General features: G+C 38.1%; 1 protein-coding gene across 2 annotated transcripts in view; it reads right to left on the reverse strand.

Annotated features, from left to right (window-relative positions):
• Positions 1 to 20,656, reverse strand: part of LOC140162705 (sperm-associated antigen 1-like) — a 69,637-nt gene extending 48,981 nt beyond the window's left edge. Inside the window, exons 1-10 of one of the 2 annotated variants that reach the window (XM_072185977.1) lie at positions 20,524 to 20,656; positions 15,908 to 16,086; positions 13,477 to 13,551; positions 12,386 to 12,470; positions 10,359 to 10,472; positions 8,571 to 8,778; positions 8,010 to 8,068; positions 6,202 to 6,301; positions 5,295 to 5,372; positions 3,630 to 3,736 (exon numbers count right to left, since the gene is read on the reverse strand). In XM_072185977.1, the coding sequence (XP_072042078.1) occupies positions 3,630 to 3,736; positions 5,295 to 5,372; positions 6,202 to 6,301; positions 8,010 to 8,068; positions 8,571 to 8,778; positions 10,359 to 10,472; positions 12,386 to 12,470; positions 13,477 to 13,551; positions 15,908 to 16,053 (972 nt within the window). In that variant the 5' untranslated portion in view covers positions 16,054 to 16,086; positions 20,524 to 20,656. Of the gene's footprint in view, positions 1 to 3,629; positions 3,737 to 5,294; positions 5,373 to 6,201; positions 6,302 to 8,009; positions 8,069 to 8,564; positions 8,779 to 10,358; positions 10,473 to 12,385; positions 12,471 to 13,476; positions 13,552 to 15,907; positions 16,087 to 20,523 lie in introns of both variants that reach the window. The other variant, XM_072185976.1, reaches the window with a different exon arrangement.
• Positions 20,657 to 20,985: the final 329 nt, after the last annotated feature.

The raw sequence follows: 20,985 nt of genomic DNA on the forward strand, positions 1-20,985 counted from the left end.
CTGAAAAGGTGTATATCCCTATACTTTATACAGGGAAAACTGAAGCAAAATCAGGAAATTTCCTGAAGATTTACATCCCTGTTACCCTCTTTTTCAGATTAGTAATTTTCCTCGTTTTTGGTCTGTGGCCTCTCACACCCCTGTGTATGGAATTCAACTGGAAAAGTGCATTGACTCTATTTAAGTTTGAGCTTTAGGGAACAAAGCCTGAATAAAAAGGCAGTACTTTTCTTATGCATTAGGTTGATAGTTAATTATGTAAAAAGTTGTGCTTTCAATATTTAAAACTCCATCTTTTGTTCAATAAAGAAAATGGGGCTAAGGTGTAACGGCTATTCCAGTTGCAATCCATAGACTTTAAATCTTCCATACAGGGGGGTGTAGATTTCAAATGGAGTCACCCATTCAGATAACCCCATTTGAAATTCACACCCCCTGTGTGGGAGATTAAGGTCATGTCTTCTATAGGGGGTGTATGGAGTTCAAATGGAATAGCCTATTTTGGAGCAGACGACACCGAGTGGATGACTCCATTTGAAATTCACACACCCTGTGTGGATGATTAAGGTCATGTCTTCCATAGGGGGTGTATGGATTTAAACTGGAATAGCCCATTTTCAATTTATAATTAATTGGTAGCTATTATTGTTATAGTATGTTCCAAATAAAACGGTATCAAATCTAAAAAGACAGGCATTACACTAAAGGGCAAACACTGATTTTGCTTATTTTTCACAGATTTTAATTGTGGCAAAATTAATTGACCTCACAATATGACCTCAGGGAAAAAGTCTGAATTGACAAAGGCAGTAGTTTATGAACGCTCCACTTTCTCTGACAATCTTTAATTATGTTGATAGTTAGTTATGTAAGAAGTAGTGCGATTCGAATCAATCCTCAAAATGTTTTCATTAAAAACAAATAATCAATATTTCAAATTCCATCCAAGTTCAATAATGAAAATTGGGCTAAGTTGTAGAATCTACTACAGGCTATATCAAAATGATTGTTACCCAACAGTTTCTAATTTTAAATAAATAATCAATTTTGGATTTTTTGAAAAAAATGCTGATCTACAGGCTCAACCGACCCAGAATTTACGTTTTGGAGAAGCTTTTTTTTATTATTTTGCTAAATTATGTAAAATCAGCTGTTTGGGGGGAGGCCAAAATGTATTAATTTTGGCTGAACGTTTTTATAGGGACAATATTTTGCTGACATTTTAGCCTGCAGAAAACCAAAAAAATGGTTTTTTTAAATGCCAGACTGACCGATCCTACTTGAAAGGTTCGTCCACCTGTAGAATAGGGAATTTTTTGTCGCCTTATACAATATTATAATATACTGAAAACACCAAAGGTCTCGCATACTTGGTTCTAAAGTTTTGTGATGTGTATTTTTTTAGGTACTTTTTACTCCATATTTGTGCCTATAGCTCAATTTCAAATTTGCCGCCTTTAGCCCACTTGGACCAGATTGTGTCACATATATACCATATTTCGTCAAATAGTCACCCCCCTCAAATAAACACCCCATCACTTTTTTCAACCAAGATGTTTCAAAAATGCTGATATTTCCATGCTATCTTGTGTAATAAGCTCACCAAGTTGCCCATATGGTCGATAATAGCATCAATAATTGGCGAAAATCTGGATTGGAAACCCGGAAGTGAACCAGAAGTCAGTGTTTCTAGTTCATAGTTCGTCATTTTAGCGTGAGTTTTAAGTTTACCTAATGATATTAAGTGGAATTATCATTCTAAAATTGACCTTGAATAAACGCCCCAGCTTGGGAAAATGTAACGCCTCGGGGCGTTTATTTGACTTAAATACGGATTTCAGAGATTACTCATTTGGTTTGTACTCAGTTGTTGGTAGTTCCAACTTAAACAAGCATACACACATCCACCCTCATACACCCCCACTCGCATACGCAGGAAAACGAGGACCTCATTTTTCACTTGGTTTAAAACATACTAACCGAGGACTCACACATCCGTTCTTAATCGCCATACCGTGGACCTCACTCACACACACCAGACCACTTTCTATCCAACCGTGGCCCGTCCTATACCACCCATAGGTGGACCCGTTTAAATGTATTTTTACATTATTTGCGATGTCTTGGATATATTTAAAACACCGATGACGTCCACGGTCACCGGGTGTCCTCATTTGACATGTGTGTATCCTTGTGTGTGTCCTCGTTTGCCTGGCTACGTAAACGCATGTAAACACTGAAAAACATACGGACATCCATCCAAACAATTGAGTTCTTACAATCCAACTGCAGACATGTTTTGAGCACTTTAGTTTTTACTATCCAAGTGCATACATACTACAACTGCATTCAATGGCTACAATGCATTCTTATGCGGTTTTGGAGCCACTAGAGCCACTGTCCATGAACCGTGGACATCCACAGTTCCTGTATATCTTTCATGCACACAGATTTTTCAAGTGTGTGTCCCCGTTTGCCAGTGTTTACAAGCACATCCCCACACCACCCCAACTCCCAACCCAGCACACCCTTGCAACCGTGGACGGTATATTTAATGCACAATAGAGGGCGTATCTTGCAAAGGCATACATGCGATTGTGGTCGTATGCAGACCTCCGAAACCGAGGATGGTCCCCTTAATGTCATGGGCGTGTATGTATTCTCTTTTGCTGGCAAACACCTTCGCACCACACATATACCCAATACATACAATAATTTACAATTGGCTCAAAATAAACCATGCACCAAAGAACACTTAGAGCACACAAATAGCACAGAATAATAGGCTATTCCAGTTGAAATCCATCCAGCCCCAATGGAAGACACTACATTAATCTCCCACAGAGGGGTGTAGATTTCAAATGGAATAATCCATTCAGGTAACCTCATTTAAAACTCTGAAAATTTGAAAAAGTGAAAGTCATTGCAGACAACCGAAAATGGGACGTCTGTCTGGAAAAATGCACAGAAAAAGCCAACAGAGCAGGCATTCTCAAATAGATTATGTGAAGTGGCACATTGAAAAATGAAATAACTTAAATTGCCACTAACCAAATTAGAGTGTAGCATCTCTTGGGTATGGTCCAGGGTCCCACCTTAGGGCCCCTAGTTGGGGCCAGGGTCAAAGCCCCTGGCAGGGGTCCAGGGGGCTGGCCCCCGGAAGCTTGTGGGCTTTTTGCCATTGAAAGTGCTACAGGAAGGATCTTCTGGCATGTTTTTGTTCATGTTTTCAACTATTTCATCAGACATAATATGTGACATGATCTGGTCCATGGGGGCCAAAGAAGGCATTTTTAAAAATTGAGTTACTATAATTATTACATTATACATACAATAGGCTATCATTTACTGAAAACACCAAAGGTCTAGAATACATGGTTCTAAAGTTATGAAGTTTTTTGATGCCTATTTTCTTATGTATTTTACTCCATATGTTTACCTTTATCTCAGTTTCAAATTTGCCGCCTTTGGCCCCCATGGACCAGATCATGTCACATATTACAGATAGACCTAAATACACTTTTTTTTCTAAACCAAAGAGTGCCTCTCGCTACTCCGGAACCTGTGGCGCGCCAGAAGTGTAGCACGCTCCGCTATTTACGGATGCCTGCCATAGAGGGAGTTCTTACCTTTGCTTGTTTATTGTGTGGTTCCATCGTGAGCACCCTATCCAAGTCTTGTCTTGCTAACGCAAACTCATTCAAGGATTTCCTGGCTGTCCCACGTCTCAAGAAAGCTGCAAAAATAAAGGTGTATCTAGCATGTTAGATAACAAAATAATCAATCGAAAGGGACGGCAGTCCAAAATTTGGGTAGTGAACACAACCAGTACGTGAAGGTTCCCATATATAGCACAGCCATGACCAATGTTTGATATTAAATTGGATTGATTGTGCCAAGGCTCCCGCTGGACGCAAATTCTTGCGTCCAGATGCAAAAATTGTATTGCTGGACGCAATGTTCAACAAATTCTATCAACCCGTTGCGTCCAGTCGGACGCAAGTTGATTCAGCCCAGCTTTATTGAGACTCTCATTGTTTTTAGAAACTATACTTTCTTGCACTATAAAAATTATCAGAAATCTTGCAATATGAACAAGAATAGCAGCTTCAAACAGTTTTTATAACCTCAACAAAATACAGAATATTGTTTAATAAAAACCTTTGTTGTCACCACACTTGGGCTCACACTGTGCCAAGTTTGGTTCGGGTAGGGGTGTGCCGCTGAGAATTTGAAAGGGGACCCATCAATATACCAATATGTCAAGAAATTTGGACCCATCGATATACCAAAATTCAAAATTTTCGGCCCAATTTAACACAATTTTTTACAAATTTTTGGGAAATTTAAAAAATGTTGGCTACAGTGAGGCAAAATTTGGCTATTTTCCAAAAAAAATAAGAAAATTTTGAAAAAAGGACCCATCCATATTATATACCAAAATTGCCCTAGAAAAGGGGGTTATATACAAAGATGCTCAAAATGCTACCTATGGTTGTGGCACGTCCCCCTCCAGCTGGAACTTGGTAGGTTAGCAGTACACTTGATTTTGTAAAAAGGAAATAACTTTATATCCGTTCATTTGATCTTGGCAGGCCAAGGCAGTTTCAAACATTCCAATGAGTCAAATAGAGTCCAACTTCACCCAAGATAATGTGATTGATTTTTTAACAGAAAGAAATACTGCAAATCAGGAAAAAATTGTATTGATCGATTATGGGCCTACACACTTGACTTTTTTTGGACGCATCACCATGCACATCATCTCAAAGCTACACCCCTTCTTTTAGAATACCGGTTACCTATGATTTCAAATGTGCCCATCCACCACAAACTGGTCGTAAAGTCGGCATTTTCCATTTTGAGATACAATCAAAAACAGTTATTGGATTTCTATGTTAAATATACTAGGAATTTGACCTTTGATGAACCATAACTTCACTTCCAGATGTCCGATGAAGCTGGTTGAGGTGTCATTTTGAAGCTGAAAGGGAATTCTTTCCAAATTTGCAACAAACAGAAAATGATCTAGAGCCGACTTTACTACCACTTCGTGGTGGATGGTCACAAATGTATACATTCTTATGTTTTGATGGATCCAAGTGATAATATTGGATCCAAAACATATAATGATAAAATTGATGCTTTTACGCCCAATATTTATTGTCTCGCTATGAGTTGTAAAATATTGGACTCGACTACGTCTCGTCCAATATTTTAAAACTCATAGCTCGACCAATAAATATGGGCTCAACCGATCCAATTTTATATCAGTATAGGGTTTATGATTTTACCTTTGATATTGTCAGGTTCAAGTTCTAAGACTTTAGTGCAGTCGTTTGAAGCATCTTTGAAGTTCCCCAGCTTGATTCCTGTAAAAAAATGCCAAATAACAAATAGCAATTTTGAGGACTTCCCTGTGGTCTTATATCACCCCCAACACCAATAAATTGCACAAATCTTATAAAGCAAAGCCACTGCACATGGAAGAAACAACTTCCTTGTCAATTTTCTGCCTTGTAGGTGACACCGGCCATCCGGGTACTTATTTTACATGACGCTACAGTGCCTACACTTACGCTTTTCAACCCACAATAGACCGTGGAGCTGTGCGACTAGTTGAAGACTTGTAGCAGAGGCTGATGAAGTATGTTTACATTTTGTTTTGACTCGAATCGAGCTAATTTCTGGGCCGATTTCGGTAAAATAAAGGTTAAATACTTGGCGAAAATTGCATTTTATGTGAAGCTGAACACATGAACATGTAGAGGAGAGTCTTTATTCTTTTTGTTGGCTGGAGGCCCCATGTCGAGAAGTTATAGAAATGGTAGTATTTTGGCCGATTTGAAAAAGGACAAACAACAGAAAACTACAAATTTGACTTCTGAATCGGATTTGTTGTCAACGGAGGTCAACGGCTTGTGACGTCACTCCGGGGTCACCTATAAACTTCCTTCTTTCCTTCTCCAGCATCAAGACACCCTATCAGTGTTAGGGTTAATCTCTACTCTCCTTCATTGAGGCCTATACAGTATACACTAACCCTAACACTAATAAATCTTACAGATTAAAAGTGAAACCACTGTACATGCATGCCAACATGATGCAATGACACAATCACAGCAAGTCATATACGACCAGTTTCGCTAGCTGAACCAGTGAAACACATATGGCTTATCAGCCACCAGGTATGTTACTTACTTGCAAGGGCCCTGTTGTTGTAGGCAGGCGCAGAAGGAATAACAGAGATGCTGCGAGAATAGTATGTCACTGCCTCGTCAAAGTCTGATGACCTGAATGCCTATAAATAAACAATTGACAGAATTAAAGGAGTGCCCAGTGTAACCCTGCACACAGACTTTTGATGTCCGTATGGTTTTAATTTGAAAGAATCGGAGTAACTGCATATCCTTTCTTACCTTAACATATCAAAAGATCATACATTAATCACATTATTACCAGTGTTCTAGCCACGCCGGTTGCGATATCCGGCACAGAGTCTTCCCAACTAAGGATATGCACTAAGCTTAGATATATTGGTCACCAACCAGCACAAAAAAACTTCGAAATTACAGAAACTGCACAAGTTACAACCAAGATGTTGTCTTTGGGTTTTTTTACCAGAGAGAACAGTAAGAGATGAATTCATCCCTGTGGGAAGATTAAGAGATGAATTCGTCCATAGTGTAGCTGTGTGTAAGTACATGAAGGAGAGAGATCAGCTACACCATGGAAGAATTCATCTCTTAATCTCCCTACTACCATGGAAATAGTAGATGAGAAGGAACCACAACTAACCATCATCATCAAATATCCAAACACATTGCCGACATGTACATTCATGTTTCTATATACTTCAACCACTATTGTGAATGTTATATCATAATCCTCGGGATTATATCCCAACACGATGGTCATCGGTGACGTAACATTTCTACGACATGACATTTTCAATTCTAAGGCTGCAGTCAAGCGACCATTGCTTATGGACTAAATGCGGCCTTGTGAGCAGGAAAGGGCGGGAAATATGAATGCATTATGGGACAGATGGGATAATATAGCCAAAAATAATGCCTTGTGGGAAGGATGTATAACCAAAATCGGAAGTAGAAAGTCATATATTTGAAACATTTAGGGGAAAATTTACCTATGTGGGAGGTCTGGGGCTCATATGAAGGCAATTTGATAGAATTGATTTTCCGTTTGTCTTATGATAGAATCTGTTCCCATTTTTCGGAAACAATCGGAACAACTTGTTTTATACCTTTACATTTTAATTTTAAAAATTTGGGGTCAGCAAAAATACGATTATCGTTACAAAATTTAAAACTTTTTTTAAAGTGGCTTTAGTCGAAAATACAACATATTTTGATTAAATTTCCCAATATTTGTATTGCTTTGACTTCTCTGCATCTGAAAATGCAGAAACTTGTTGCAAATGTTTGTAGAATCCAGTCTAAATGAACATTAAAAGTGCGCTCTATCAACCAAGGTCACAACAACCGGTTCAAAATTTGTTTCTTCGCAAAGATTTATCGCTATGAATTTCCAGTTATGCTACCAGATCATGCTGAGTGATGGCGGCAATATGAGTGTCCTCAAAAGGGAATTTGTTGAGTCCTCTTCCTTTAGTCACAGGCGTTCGATTTCGTTGTGATTCCTTCTTATCTACTATTTCCATGCTACTACACAGACAAATTCATCTCTTAATCTCCCTCCTTAAATACACTCAGCTACTAAAATTAGCCGGCACTAAAATTGTGCTGGCTATAACTCTGCACATAACCTAAATTATCCAAGTTCATTTGAAGACCTGAGCGCAAGAAGATCATAAGTCCACTTGGCCCCTCAACATGTATACACTAAAGTTACGATAGTTTCTTAGGGTTTTATAATGTTTAATACATGTTCCAGGGTGAAAACATCATGAAAGGTTGTGAAAGATTTGTTTTGGCCCCTGAACATGTATAACAGCAGCTGTTTCATAAGATCACTTTATTCCTACTTACCTCATTGCCTTTGTCTTTTTCTCTGTTTGCTATCACCTCTCTTTCTCTGTCAGACATGCCTGGATATCAAAAACACACGAAGACATTACACGATCAAATGAATTTTCAGATAATCTCCGTACAAATAATGTTGTCTAATTACACCACCAAATGATAGACAACAGGCTAATTTGATCACAATACTCTTATATCATGTTCATCAGGGCATCAGATTCGACAAGAATCACTGAATTGATGATTCTCGTAACATTTGTTGCGAGAATCGATTTCTTTCATTGAATCATGCAGTAAGTGAAGCGACTCGGATGGTTTTTGATTCTCGCAAACTGGCGCGAAATGTATTGCATAAAACATGTAAATAAACCACTCTAAAAGGGAAAATTGTCTACTACTAGCACCATACCATGCCAAATTCAACAGCCTTGTCATGCCATAAGAATTGTCAAAGTAATAAAAGTATGGATGCAAAAGCTCTATTTTGATTGGTTACTCAGATGATTCTATCATGTAATTAACCAATGAGGCGGTCTGTAAGAAAGACAGTGTTCTACTTGCCCATACCCTCTACATTGATAGTTTCGGGTGTGTTATGCGCAGATCTTGATGCAGACAGCTCCGATGCCGCATCACGTAACCTTTGACCTTTATCATCCGCTCCTTCAATCTTTTTGGCTTCAGTCTCTGCATCGTACTTGTCCCACTTGCGGTAGTCATGTGATTTGATCCTGTCCTTGGAGGGTTTGCCCCAAGCCTGGTCAGAATCTTCATTCTGTAATAAAACAACAGCAAGTGTATTGTGTAGAAAATGAAGATATTGTTTTGTTTGCACCTATTGTCTCATGGAAGATATCTTACCCTTCCCAGAATTCAGTGACGTATTGTGGCCGCTCCTACCCAAGGGGGAGGAGGGTTACTGAAAATGACCCCTGCAGCAATAGCCCGAAAAGATTGACCCAATTTTTTTTCCAGCCAGGATGGCGCTCAGGAATCTAATAAGTGGTGGGGGAAGGTGAAGAATTTTTTCTCAACAATTTTTTTTTTAATATTAAAAAACTAGAGGTGTTACACCCCCCTCCAATAACCCCCACCGCCTAGAGTGGCGGCTCTGCAGGCAACCAAAAAGGTATTGGTGCATTAGTTTTCCATAATTTTCAGCACTTTTTTTCATTAATAATTCTTGCCGCCCCTTCTGCCCTGCCCGTTTTTGTTTAATAATTCTTCTTGCAGCGCCTTCATCTTCCGCCACCCCTTCTTTTTTGCCGCCCCTTGCTTTTTACCCCCAAAGCCCCCCCCCCTAAAAAAAAAAGGTGCATGCCTTTACAACATGATACATCATCTCATTCCATCAAGTAACACTCCCATTATTTTGTAAAGGTTCCATTTGTGTACATTTTGAGAATAGACTGGCTAAACATGGGTCGATAGTAAAGAAATAAACATAATTTGCAAGATCTGGATGAGCTCTGTTCATTGAGGTACATTTCGCAACTATCGATCCATGTTGTACGAGCAAATCAGTACAGAAAATGGAAATGGGAGAAATGCATCATGGGAAGTGTAAGATATATTCTCTGATCGTCGCAAAATCTTCAAGGGCTTTTCAGGTTATTACAAATTATTACAGGCCAAATTTTAAATTTTAAATCTTTTACTCTGCTCTAGACACTTGTTAACACTTTGTAAGACTTACTCCCCATTCCAGAAAAATATAGAACTAATTTTTTGGAATAAAAAGAATATTATCCTGTTTTGCCAAATGAAACATAGCTTAATCTTAATCCTTTAGTTAGTCCTAACTGGCAATAAAAGTAAAATTTTAATATTTGGCCAATTTTTGTAAATAAGGGCCAAAAACATGTGTTTTAGGGTGTTTTTTGTATGCTGTGACAATCAAGCCCAAAGACTTGTACTAAGACTAATTTCAGTTTATGCATTCTAATTTTTGGAAAAGACAAAAAAAAAAAAAAAAGTGGGAATTAGAGCAAAATTGCGGCATCTACTCAAGATTTTGAATGCTTAGACTTGTTCCAAGTCTTTGATTTTTGTGACTCGATTGTCAGAAAACACCCTAAAAACGCATGTTTTTGGTCCTTATTTCCAAAAATTGGCCAAATATTAAAATTTTTCTTTTATTGCCAGTTAGGACTATCTAAAGGATTATGATTTAGCTATGTTTCATTTGGCAAAACAGGATAATATTTTTTTATTCCAAAAAATTAGTTCTGTATTTTTCTGGAATGGGGAGTAAGACTCGCAAATCAACAGCTGGCAATGCCATGGACTGATGCTAAAGTTAGTGCTAAGTACGTCACTGGCTTCATGGAATATACAACACATGGAATACAATACCTGTTTCTTGCCGTGGGTGTCTATAGTAGCTCCTTTTCTTACTGGGGGTAGCTTCTGATCACCCTGTCCTTTGCTGATTGCGTCATTGGATTGACTGATGTCACTGGTCCAATCCTATCAAGTAAAACATAATGTTATGAGTTTGGCGAAATGCCGAATAGCGATTTATCTCTTTGTTAACTCCCTGAACACTACTGGTCATCTAACAGCATTTCTGATTGGTTGATAACTTGAAATGCTCAATTCAATTGCCAATTATGATTCTAGGCTTTAAACTATTTATGGTCAAACATGCATTTGCAGATGATCTTATTAATACCCCTCCTTGATTGGTTCAAAATTTTACACAATATTCATTTTGGCCAATCGGCAGGTAGTTCTCTTGAGGTTAAATTCTGCTAACGCATTAATTCTCTTGAGTTAGAGGGCAGGAGAGCAGCATATCAATTGCTTAAAAATACAGTAATTCAGCATAAACTTAAAAAGAACCGACTGACCAACAGACTGACTGTATGTTTTGGAGAGGTATTGAGGAAAACAAGTAACTTTTTATCTAGCTTTTTATAGACCATATTACCGTAACCACTCAGGTATAAGCCAACCCCCCTAGATGGCAGATTTCACTTCAAAAATGGGGGTCTGCTTATAACCGGGGATGGGCTAGTGCATGAATTTAAAAATAAGAACAATCATCCCCCCTTTGTATATGCCCAATGTACCAGTAATTTCTATCATCTATGCCAATTTCTTAAAATTATAAGTGTGGAATGTTAATTATCAACTGATATTTTTTATATTTGTAAAAATATGAGAGCAAAGCATTGATTTAAGAACTTGGCCAAAATTTAGTACTGGGCTTATACGTGAGTGCACCCTTGTTCCCAGAATGTTTTGAAAAATAGGGGCGGGCTTATAGCCGAAGGTGGGCTTATACCCAGGTGGTTACGGTATGATCGTGGATATATTTAAATCCTACAAAGTTTATTTTTAGAGGCAGCTATATGAAGGTTGAGACATAATGTTTGGAATGACCATCTTGGTTCTGGATTACCAATTGCTAAGGGTTTCCCAAAGTGATGTGGGTCGTGACTTGACTTAAGAAAAAGGATCAAAAATCAAAAAAAGGAGAACAATTGATGTGCAATTAAAAACAGAAGAGGTTCTCCTCCTTAAAGAGGAATTTGCTGAGGCTCGGACAGCTTTTATCTCTCATTATACCCACAGAGGAGTAAGATAAGACAGAGCGCGTACCACCAGTCAAAGTCTCCGCCTCATCCGATAATGAGGGCCGATTGTTTCATGAAATGCGACAGGCGAGACTGCTACGCAATTACCGCGTATTTTCATGGTCGCGAAAGCACGCAACGCTGGCGTGATTGTTAGACACTGCACGATCGAACAATCGAACACTACCAAACTTTGATAGACTGTGTGGTGTTAAAATAAGCAGGTACACATATCACATTAAGGGGGTACTACACCCCTGCCCAATTTTGTGCCTATTTTTGCATTTTTCTCAAAAATTATAGCGCATAGGGGAAAAGTAAGATATGTATATTATAGGGGCAAGGACTACAACTACTGCACTGGCAATTTTCAGCACAGACAACAGTTGTGGAGTTACAGTCAAAAATGAGGGAAAACCAATATTTGATCAATAAATCAATAACTACTTACTTTGAGTTGCTGAATTTTCAGTACAGTAGTTGTAGTCCCTGCCCCTATAATACATATCTTACTTGTCACCAATGTGCTATAATTTTTGAGAAAAATGCAAAAATAGGCACAAAATTGGCCAGGGGTGTAGTACCCCCTTAAACAACATTATTTTGTATTACGCTATGGGTCGTGCCATATTTTTTTCATGAAATTTGGGACACAAAAAAGTTTGGTAAGCCCTGCCCTGACTTGAAGAATTGTTCTAAATCCAACTTTGACCTTTGCCAATTCCTCAGAATCCAAGTCATACTTGGAAGGCAGCCCTTTGTCTTAAACCAGGTTAAATTTTTGACCTGTTGTACACTTACTTTTATGTCTGTGTTGACCTTTGCCCATTCCTCAGAATCCAAGTCATACTTGGAAGCCGGCCCCTTGTCTTTAATCAAGCTCCGACTGCAAGCAAAAACAGTAATTATTATTGTTGGAAAGAATCGCCAGGGTTTGTTGATTAAAATATTCTAAACCCATAAACCTAATTTGATAACAAAAATCATGGTCATCAGAGGAACTTTTTTCTGGATATCCAAAATTCCTTGTTCCTATAAAAAATATTAGCAAGTTAAATCACCTCAATTGTCTAATTAGACTCCAGTGCATTGGTGCGTGGCTATGACCCCAATGCAGTCCCTGTTGTTCTTGTGAAATAATTGAACAGATTCTGGACAAGGAACTAATTCAAACTGATTTATATAATTGCCCATACATGAACTTGGAAACCTGAACCTGGTTGCAGTGGTATAAATTCTTGAAGTAAGTTTTGTAGGCTGACTAGGGTACTGCATATATATAGGGCTGCATCACAGGTGTCAGTGAATTCCTGTTTAAGTGTCCTGAGGCTTAGTAATTAAACTGTGCTATTTTGGGGTATTAGAATAGAAATGAATGGTATTACAGTAACCTATACCGTACATCAAATTCTTATTTAGTCGGCGTAGTCTAGCTTGTAAATACCAAATCTGATTGGAAAAAAATCACATGATTTCGGTTGTCATCTACGATTTACATTGTGTGATCTAATTTTGGGATAGGCTTTTACGACGGGAATTCGTAACAATTATAGGGTTTTTAGCGGGTTCGTCATCGGACAAGTTTAGTCGGTCTGCTTGTTTCTGTAGACAAGGGGCAGTCTTCAGTGAACGGCTCTTTTCAGAGCCACCAAAACCTTTCAAATTAGCAGATAGGCGAGATCTTCTTGTTCTCTGTTGACATGGGACAGTCTTCAGTGAACGACTCTTTTCAGAGCCATCAGTAGGCAAGGGGCGGTCTACATGTCACATTCTTAGCTACTTTGTCCTGAAGAAGTCAGAGCTACTCCTGACGAAAGCTTGACAGTTCTAAACTTGTCCGATGGCGAACCCGCTAAAAACCCACTAATTGTCGTGTGATCTATTCCCCTTACCTGTTCGGATCAAGATCTCCTATTCTGTCTTCGCAAAATTTGATCAGGTCCGGGTAGTGTCCTTCCTTACCTGACCTGGGATGAGAAAAACATAATAAGGATCAGGAAGAACAATGCTTTTCCATCTACTCCTCATTCCAGAAAAATACAGCACTAATTTTTTGGGATTAAAAATATTATAAAATATCATCAAGTTCTGCAAAATGAAACATAAATGAAACATAGCTCAATCCTAATAATTCATTTAGTCCTAACTGGAGATAAAAGAAAAAGTTCACTATTTTACTAATTTCTTGAAAAAAGAGCCCAAAACATGCATTTTTGTCATGTTTCATGACAAGTCACAAAAATCAAAGACTTGGAACAAGTCTAAGCATTCAAAATCTCGAGTAGATGCAGCAATTTTGCTCCAATTCCCACTGTTTGTGTTAGTAAATGATTGATAATAAAAATGAAATAAGTTTTTTCCAAAAATTAGAATCCATAAACTGAAATTAGTCTTAGTACAAGTCTTTGGGCTTGATTGTCACAGCTTACGAAAAACACCCTAAAAACGCATGTTTTTGGCCCTTATTTCCAAAAATTGGCAAAAAATTAAAATTTTACTTAATTATTGTCAGTTAGGACTAACTAAAGGATTAGGATTTAGCTATGTTTCATTTGGCAAAACAGGATAATATTTTTTCATTCCAAAAAATTAGTTCTGTATTATTCTGGAATAGGGAGTAATGCTGAACATTAAAAAATCAACGAAGTAAGAAAAATCCTTGCTTCACATCAAGACAGGACGATAGCTTTGTTACAGGCAATTATCAGCACTTGGCTATTCCAGTTGATATCCATACACATGACCTTAATCTCCCACACAGCAGGTGTAGATTTCAAAATGAAGTCACCCATTCACGCATTATGCAACGCGCACCTAGCCTATGCACTACGCCCAACAGCATGCATGCCATTCTATATCAATACACAATGTTATGAGTCTTATTTTTTCCACCTTATACATGTACATAAGCCTTTAACAAACTTTAGATGATTACCATCGTATGGCCAGATTGATAAAACACAAAATTGATTATGATCCTTTTTACTATTCATTTTGTCCGCTAGGGTTATATATTCTAAAATTGGATGAAAAAGAGAAGCTTGACAGATAACAGATTACCTATTAGCAATTACCTGAATGGGTGATTCCAGGGGTAGAAATAAGGGACCATTTCCTGATAGCCATCCGGGCTATCTAGCCATTTTTTCTGATAGCCCTGAAGGAAATTCAATAGCCCTGAAAAAGACATTGTTTTCGCACAATTCAAACCAATCGTTTGTTCAAATATTCAGTTATTAGTGAGTAACCCTTACCCCCCCAGAACCCCTGAACCCCCTGAAAGTGTTAAAAATATGCACTCAAATCCTAAAATGAAGGGTTCTTAATCTTGAATCTGTCAAGTATTGAATGTACCGTTTTAATTAATTGGTATCAGATTTTGTGATTTTGGTTACAATGATGTGTTACCGGTATAGATTCATGGTATAAAAAATTTAGTTAAAGCCTGGCAAAAATGTGATCTCGCTTTTCACGCCACGATTCTCGCCTGTAACCAACCATCTTGCTTTTTAAGAAAGTTCCCAAGCAGTTTACTTACTATAAAAGTGTTGCTTTATGCCATAAAAGTTAGCGAATTCCACAAAATGCAGTAAACTTGCAAAGTGCAGAATTCAACACCATTGGCACCACATGGAACCCATGCATTTCTCAATAAAAATGACATTTCATTGCAAATGAGTTCAAGTTTAGGCCAAATATTATGATATTTATTGAATTACTGGAGTATGATGACTATAAAACATAATTCAAGGGCAACTTTTTGTCATTTTTTTCATCTACGGCCGATCATTGTGTCGTATTTCACCGATGGCATATCTCTACACACCACCCACAAAGCATTTCTTTCCGATCCCTAGAATTAGAAAATTTTCCAACTCATGTACGTGTCATCATTCAGCACTGCAATAACTTAGCAGCAGTGGTTCTAGACAATATCGCAATCTGTGTAATTATGCGGGCGGAGTGTATTTTATTTCTATTTTTAAATTATGTTACAATGCTACGGTGACTTCACTTCAACAAATGTCGTTACATTGCATTTTATGTTACATAATTTCTGGACAGGCCGTAAATATTGGAGATCGAAGCTTTTATTTTTCTTTCACAGGTTTTCATTTTTCTGCGCAAGATGAAAACCCCTGTAGCCCGACGGGCTACATGGAGATAAAACCAATAGCCCGACAGAAAACCTAATAGCCATGGCTATCGGGCTATCGCTTATTTCGAAACCCTGTGATTCCATTTGAAATCTACACCCCATGTTTGGGAGATCAAGGTTATATCTCTATACTGGAATAGCCAGTTGGCCCATAAGGCTCTTACCTGAGGACTTTGAGTATCTTTTCCAGCTCTTTGATTTTTTCACATTTTCCAATGTAATCATAATCCATGTGTTCTATTGGTATATCGCTGCTCCCAGCCGATCCTTGCTGGGCCCCCAGAAGGTTCTTAACATTTGCTGCATCCATGATACTAGCTTTGGTTCAAAATAATTTTCCAATCTGAAATGTGATAAAAAGTGTGAATTAAAATTGCTGCGAGATATAAAAGCTTTATTTTGATTAAATACTATGCCATGTAGTCGATTTTTGATGTGCGCAAATTGATACAATTACAAATCAAGAGTTTTATGCTTAAATGTACCGTACTGACTGCTACAAATTCATCCAAAGGGTTGGGGATCACATTTTTAACAATGACTAGACTGTTTCGGAGTTGAGGTGCGCTAAAAGTAGACCTTCTCGGGGGCTGTATTTGGTGTATATGTCACGTTTTGAACAGAGTTAAAAACGACCATTACTCATGCATGAGCCACACTTAGGTCCAGTGTACACAGTATCCAATTTTTAAAAATTAATTTTTAGTGATTTTTTCCATTGAGCCCCACAGTAAAGCCATTTTTGGACCGTACATGCACGTACATTCCACTTCCTTATGGACGAATAGCACCACCTATAGTGTGGCCGAATTGGTCAAGCTGGGAGACTCAGCTCTTGTTGATCGAAAGACAGCTTAGGCTAATAGAAATTGGCACTCCATTCGTGATGGTTGTTGTTGTGGACCAAATATAAATAATAAAGTATAAAACATGTAGCCCTACCTGTGTCAGGCACACAGGCAGGGTGATTCTTTGTTGGATTATTTGATCCTATAGGCCTATGTGACCTCTTCTCATAATTTATTACTTTCTTTTTCTCACAAGTCTGAAACATACATGTAGAATGCTGTATGAGCTGACAAGTCGTACCGTCAATGTGTACTTGGATGTAAGCTTAAGCTTTATATCATGTGTGTACATTGACGCAAATTCAATTAGAAAACTTGGAAGTATGACTATATATCTCCTTAAATTTGACTCTGTATTTTGCAAACTAAAACAAGAATATTTTAATAATAAATAATTTAGATGCCAAGACAAACTGATATCGTAGAAGCCTCACCGGCGCTTGCAAAAGTTATGAACGCTGTACAATGGTTTATACTCGTCACATGTGTAGGCCTATATCGCCATGGTCGGTACATGTAGGCCTATTCATGCTATTTGCATGCTTGTCGTGGGTCGACCTGGCTAAAATCCTGGGCGTTTGCGGGCCGAATGTGGCAACCCAAAATTTACGGTCGACCTGGGAGAAACCGATTTACGATAACTTAGGTGGTCTATCGTGTGCGATACGCTATTTTGGGTCGACGTGGGATTTTTTTCTCCCAGCTTGACCCAAAACGCTATAGTGTGTGTAGTGAGCCTGCCTACATGTAAGAAGTTAAGACAAGTTTTATGAATGCAGGGTGAACCTTTGAAATTGCGACATGAGTTCAGTGCCGCTGCCTCCACAGGAGCCCCGCTTCTTGCAATCCCTCTGAAATTCCAAACGTGCGATTATCTTATCACCATAAAAAATCATATATTGGGTCAAGTGAAGTACCGTATAGAAAACATATTTCTGTAGGTTTCCTTGACCAGCCTGTCCAATCTGTTCTTTTAAATTTCTATGTAAATATGTATTGTGTTTGGGCCCCGGTCTAGGCGAATTTGGTTGACTAGCAAATGTGTTTTCTAAGGTTAATTAGGTACATGTAGATATTCTTCGGTTTGCCTCTCATACCTATAATATGATAAAAGGACGCGATGCGACGGTCAGGATGTTTCTCACTTATTTATTATGATAATTATCATCATGTTTATCAACAGGCATTGACAGGGACAGGGTTCGATTTAACTTGTGTCGCGGAGCAAAATGCTCCCCATAACCTGCTACACAAGTCTCAGCTTGTATACTATATAGCCATAGCAATTGTTTACAATGTAAACATATGCTAAACTATTATTCAGTCTTCAGATTTCCTTTTATAAATTAAGCGTACTGCTAGCCGTCCAGCGCGTATTATTTTGCAAGAAAAAAGCCAAAATCCAATGCACGCGCTCGACGTCACGCACATATACGCGATGGTTAAGCTGTCAAAGGAACCTTGCAAAAGATTTATATAATATTATAAGGACATCACCTAAATAATGTTTTTGCTAAAAATTGCTATGCAAATTTTTCAAAGTAAATCGAACCCTGAATACGTTCAATGACGTTATCAACAACTTCAGTCACTGTCTTCATAATTTTTAGACGCCAAGCCCAATTCCAATTAAGTTGACAGCACTGTTTAATACAAGTAACAATACATGGCTTTAATTCATAATTTATTCTGTTGCAGGGGTCGATTTAGAAAATCAAATCTACATTTACATGCACATGACAGTACGACAGCAACTTAGCTCACTTCCGGTAATTTTTACCGGCGTGACCTTTGCTGTTACGTAACGTAATGTTGAAAATCAGGTGGCAAATACAGTTTTTCAGAAAACATTAAAAAAATGGAATACACGAGTGGTTTCTCCTTCATTTCCATATTGAGCCCATAGATAAGATATGAAACATGAGTATAAGGCAAACAGTAACGTGTAAAAGTCCAATTATTGTGGAGAAATTGAAAGTGTGTTGTGCGCAAAGTAGACTAAAAAATGAGAAAAAATGCATGTCACGATCACCAAAATGGTTATATCTGCAACTATGAGCCAACGCCGGTCGTATGCTTTTCTGTAATGATAGATATTAGCTAACTTGAGCTTGTATTAAATTTTCAGCGAAAATGATTGGTGGAACAATCGAGTCGTAGGTTGGAAAGTTGCTTTCAAAACGGCTTCCCTCATAATCGTATGCGTGACCATAAGTGACCAGTGTCAGCAGGAAAATTAACAGCCGGCCTTGTCCATATAATCGATTAATAATTGTCAGGATCGTCCAGTTGACTACAGTGATATTTATTTATTCATACAAAATACTGCCCTGTCATACAAAATATCGAAGTCAATATAAAACGTAATTTCAAGCCATTTGACTGAACTTACAAACAGTTTATAAAAGATTATTGTTGAACGAGACACTGAATTAGAAATAACATTGCAAAAGGTACGAGAATAAGTTAGCAGGTTGTGATGGTCTAGTGGCTAAGTCCGTGCCTGAAGTGCGTGAGGTTGGAAGTTCGAACCCTACCATAGCGGTTTTTGGTTTTTTTTGAAAATATTTATGATATTAGTAAATAACTTTCAGGAAGGGTTTCTGATCATTTGAAGCAGAAATAATGAGGTAAAATGAAAGAAATCTTTTTTTTCATCTTGACCGCTTGTGGTGTTACAAAGTTACTCTAGACAACGAAAGGCTGATTCCAATTATGTGTATGTCTGGGTATGGTGTAAGAACGGTGTAAAAATTACAAATAATATTATGCCAAAATATCAGGTTTGCAATTCGTAAATTATGGCTGACGCTATCTTATTTTTTAATATGTAGGCCTACGATAAAGAAAAACATTGCAAACGTGTTGCATAGAAATATTTTTAATTGATCATAATACTGACGGGCCTACACCATAGGCCTAACAGAACAAGAGAGAAAAAATCGAAATACTGTAGGATTGAACCTTCAACCTCTCGCACTTCAAACCACGGCGTCAACCACTAGACCATCACAACCTGCTGTAACATACTTGTATCTTTTGCAATCTTATTTCTCATTCAGGGACTCGATCAACAATAATATTTTTAAAACTGCTTTTAAGTTCAGTCAAATGAGGTGATATTACTTTTTATATTGACTTCAATATTTTGTAAGTCAATGCAGTATTTTACTTGAATAAAGAAATATCACTGGAGTCAACTGGACGATTCTTACGATTATTATTCGATATAATGACAAGGCCGGTTGCTATTTTGCTAGTGACACTTGTCACTAACGGGACACGCACGATTGAGACACGGGCCGCTTTGAGAGTAACTTTCCAACCTACGACTCGATTGTTCCACCAATCATTTTCGCTGAAAATTTAATACAAGCTCAAGTTAGTTAATATCTATCATTACAGAAAAGCATAAGACCGGCGCTTGCTCATAGTTGTAGATATAACCATTTTGGTGATCGTGACATGCAATTTTTCTCATTTTCCGCCACTTTGGACATGTTCAAACTTCTTTATTTTCAATATTATTCAACTTTTACTCGTTTTTTGTTCTTTGCACAAATGTTTGGTATCTTATCCGTGATCATCATGGTACACAATTTAAGCAAAAATCGACCCGTGTCTCCAATTCTGGAGCTATTTCGCTAAAACATGTTTGCCGGCCAAATTTTCAACATTTAGTTACGTAACCCGTGTTCACCAACCCGTAAAAATTTTCTATCGAACAAAAGAGGTCACGAAGTTGCCGTCGTACTGATGAATGATATGAGATCTAGAATTGCTTCCGAATTTGACAACCTTGCATGTCAAATGTGTGAAATGTCATGTCAAATATGGTGCAACTTCAGTTCAAGACTTGCATGCGTCAAATTCCGATTGTTTTATAATACAAGCCTCAAATGCTTGTTGATTTGATCCACAACTACACCTACCAACACCAAAGACAATATGGAGATCGCAAAATGCGAAGATTAATTATTGCGACAGGGGAAATACCGTTTCAACTCGCGATTTCCAACAAAAAACTTCGGGAAATTCCTCACGCAACTCAGCGTTGATAACCACGAATTTTAGCTGACTACCAATTAAAATCTGCAATACGTGTGTATGCAATACACGTGAGTGGAGCAAATAAACCATGGGAACCAATAGCAGCTGATCAATCAATCAATAAACGCGTTTTGTAGATTTTGACCCCATAAAATGCTCCTGTACCATAACTTGATGACAATTGCCCTGGCCTGAGTGCCCCTAGCCCCTGGGGACAATTGCCAATGGAGTATTGTGATTCCGGGGGAGGGGGGAACAGTTCGAAACTAGGGGTCTTTCGCTCAGAGCCTAGACTCCAAATAGAGGGGTCTTTCGGTGAGAAGGTCCTGACCGTGACGCAGGGA

The sequence above is a fragment of the Amphiura filiformis genome, chromosome 10, assembly GCF_039555335.1.
Source record: "Amphiura filiformis chromosome 10, Afil_fr2py, whole genome shotgun sequence".
In the NCBI taxonomy this organism is placed as follows: domain Eukaryota; kingdom Metazoa; phylum Echinodermata; class Ophiuroidea; order Amphilepidida; family Amphiuridae; genus Amphiura; species Amphiura filiformis.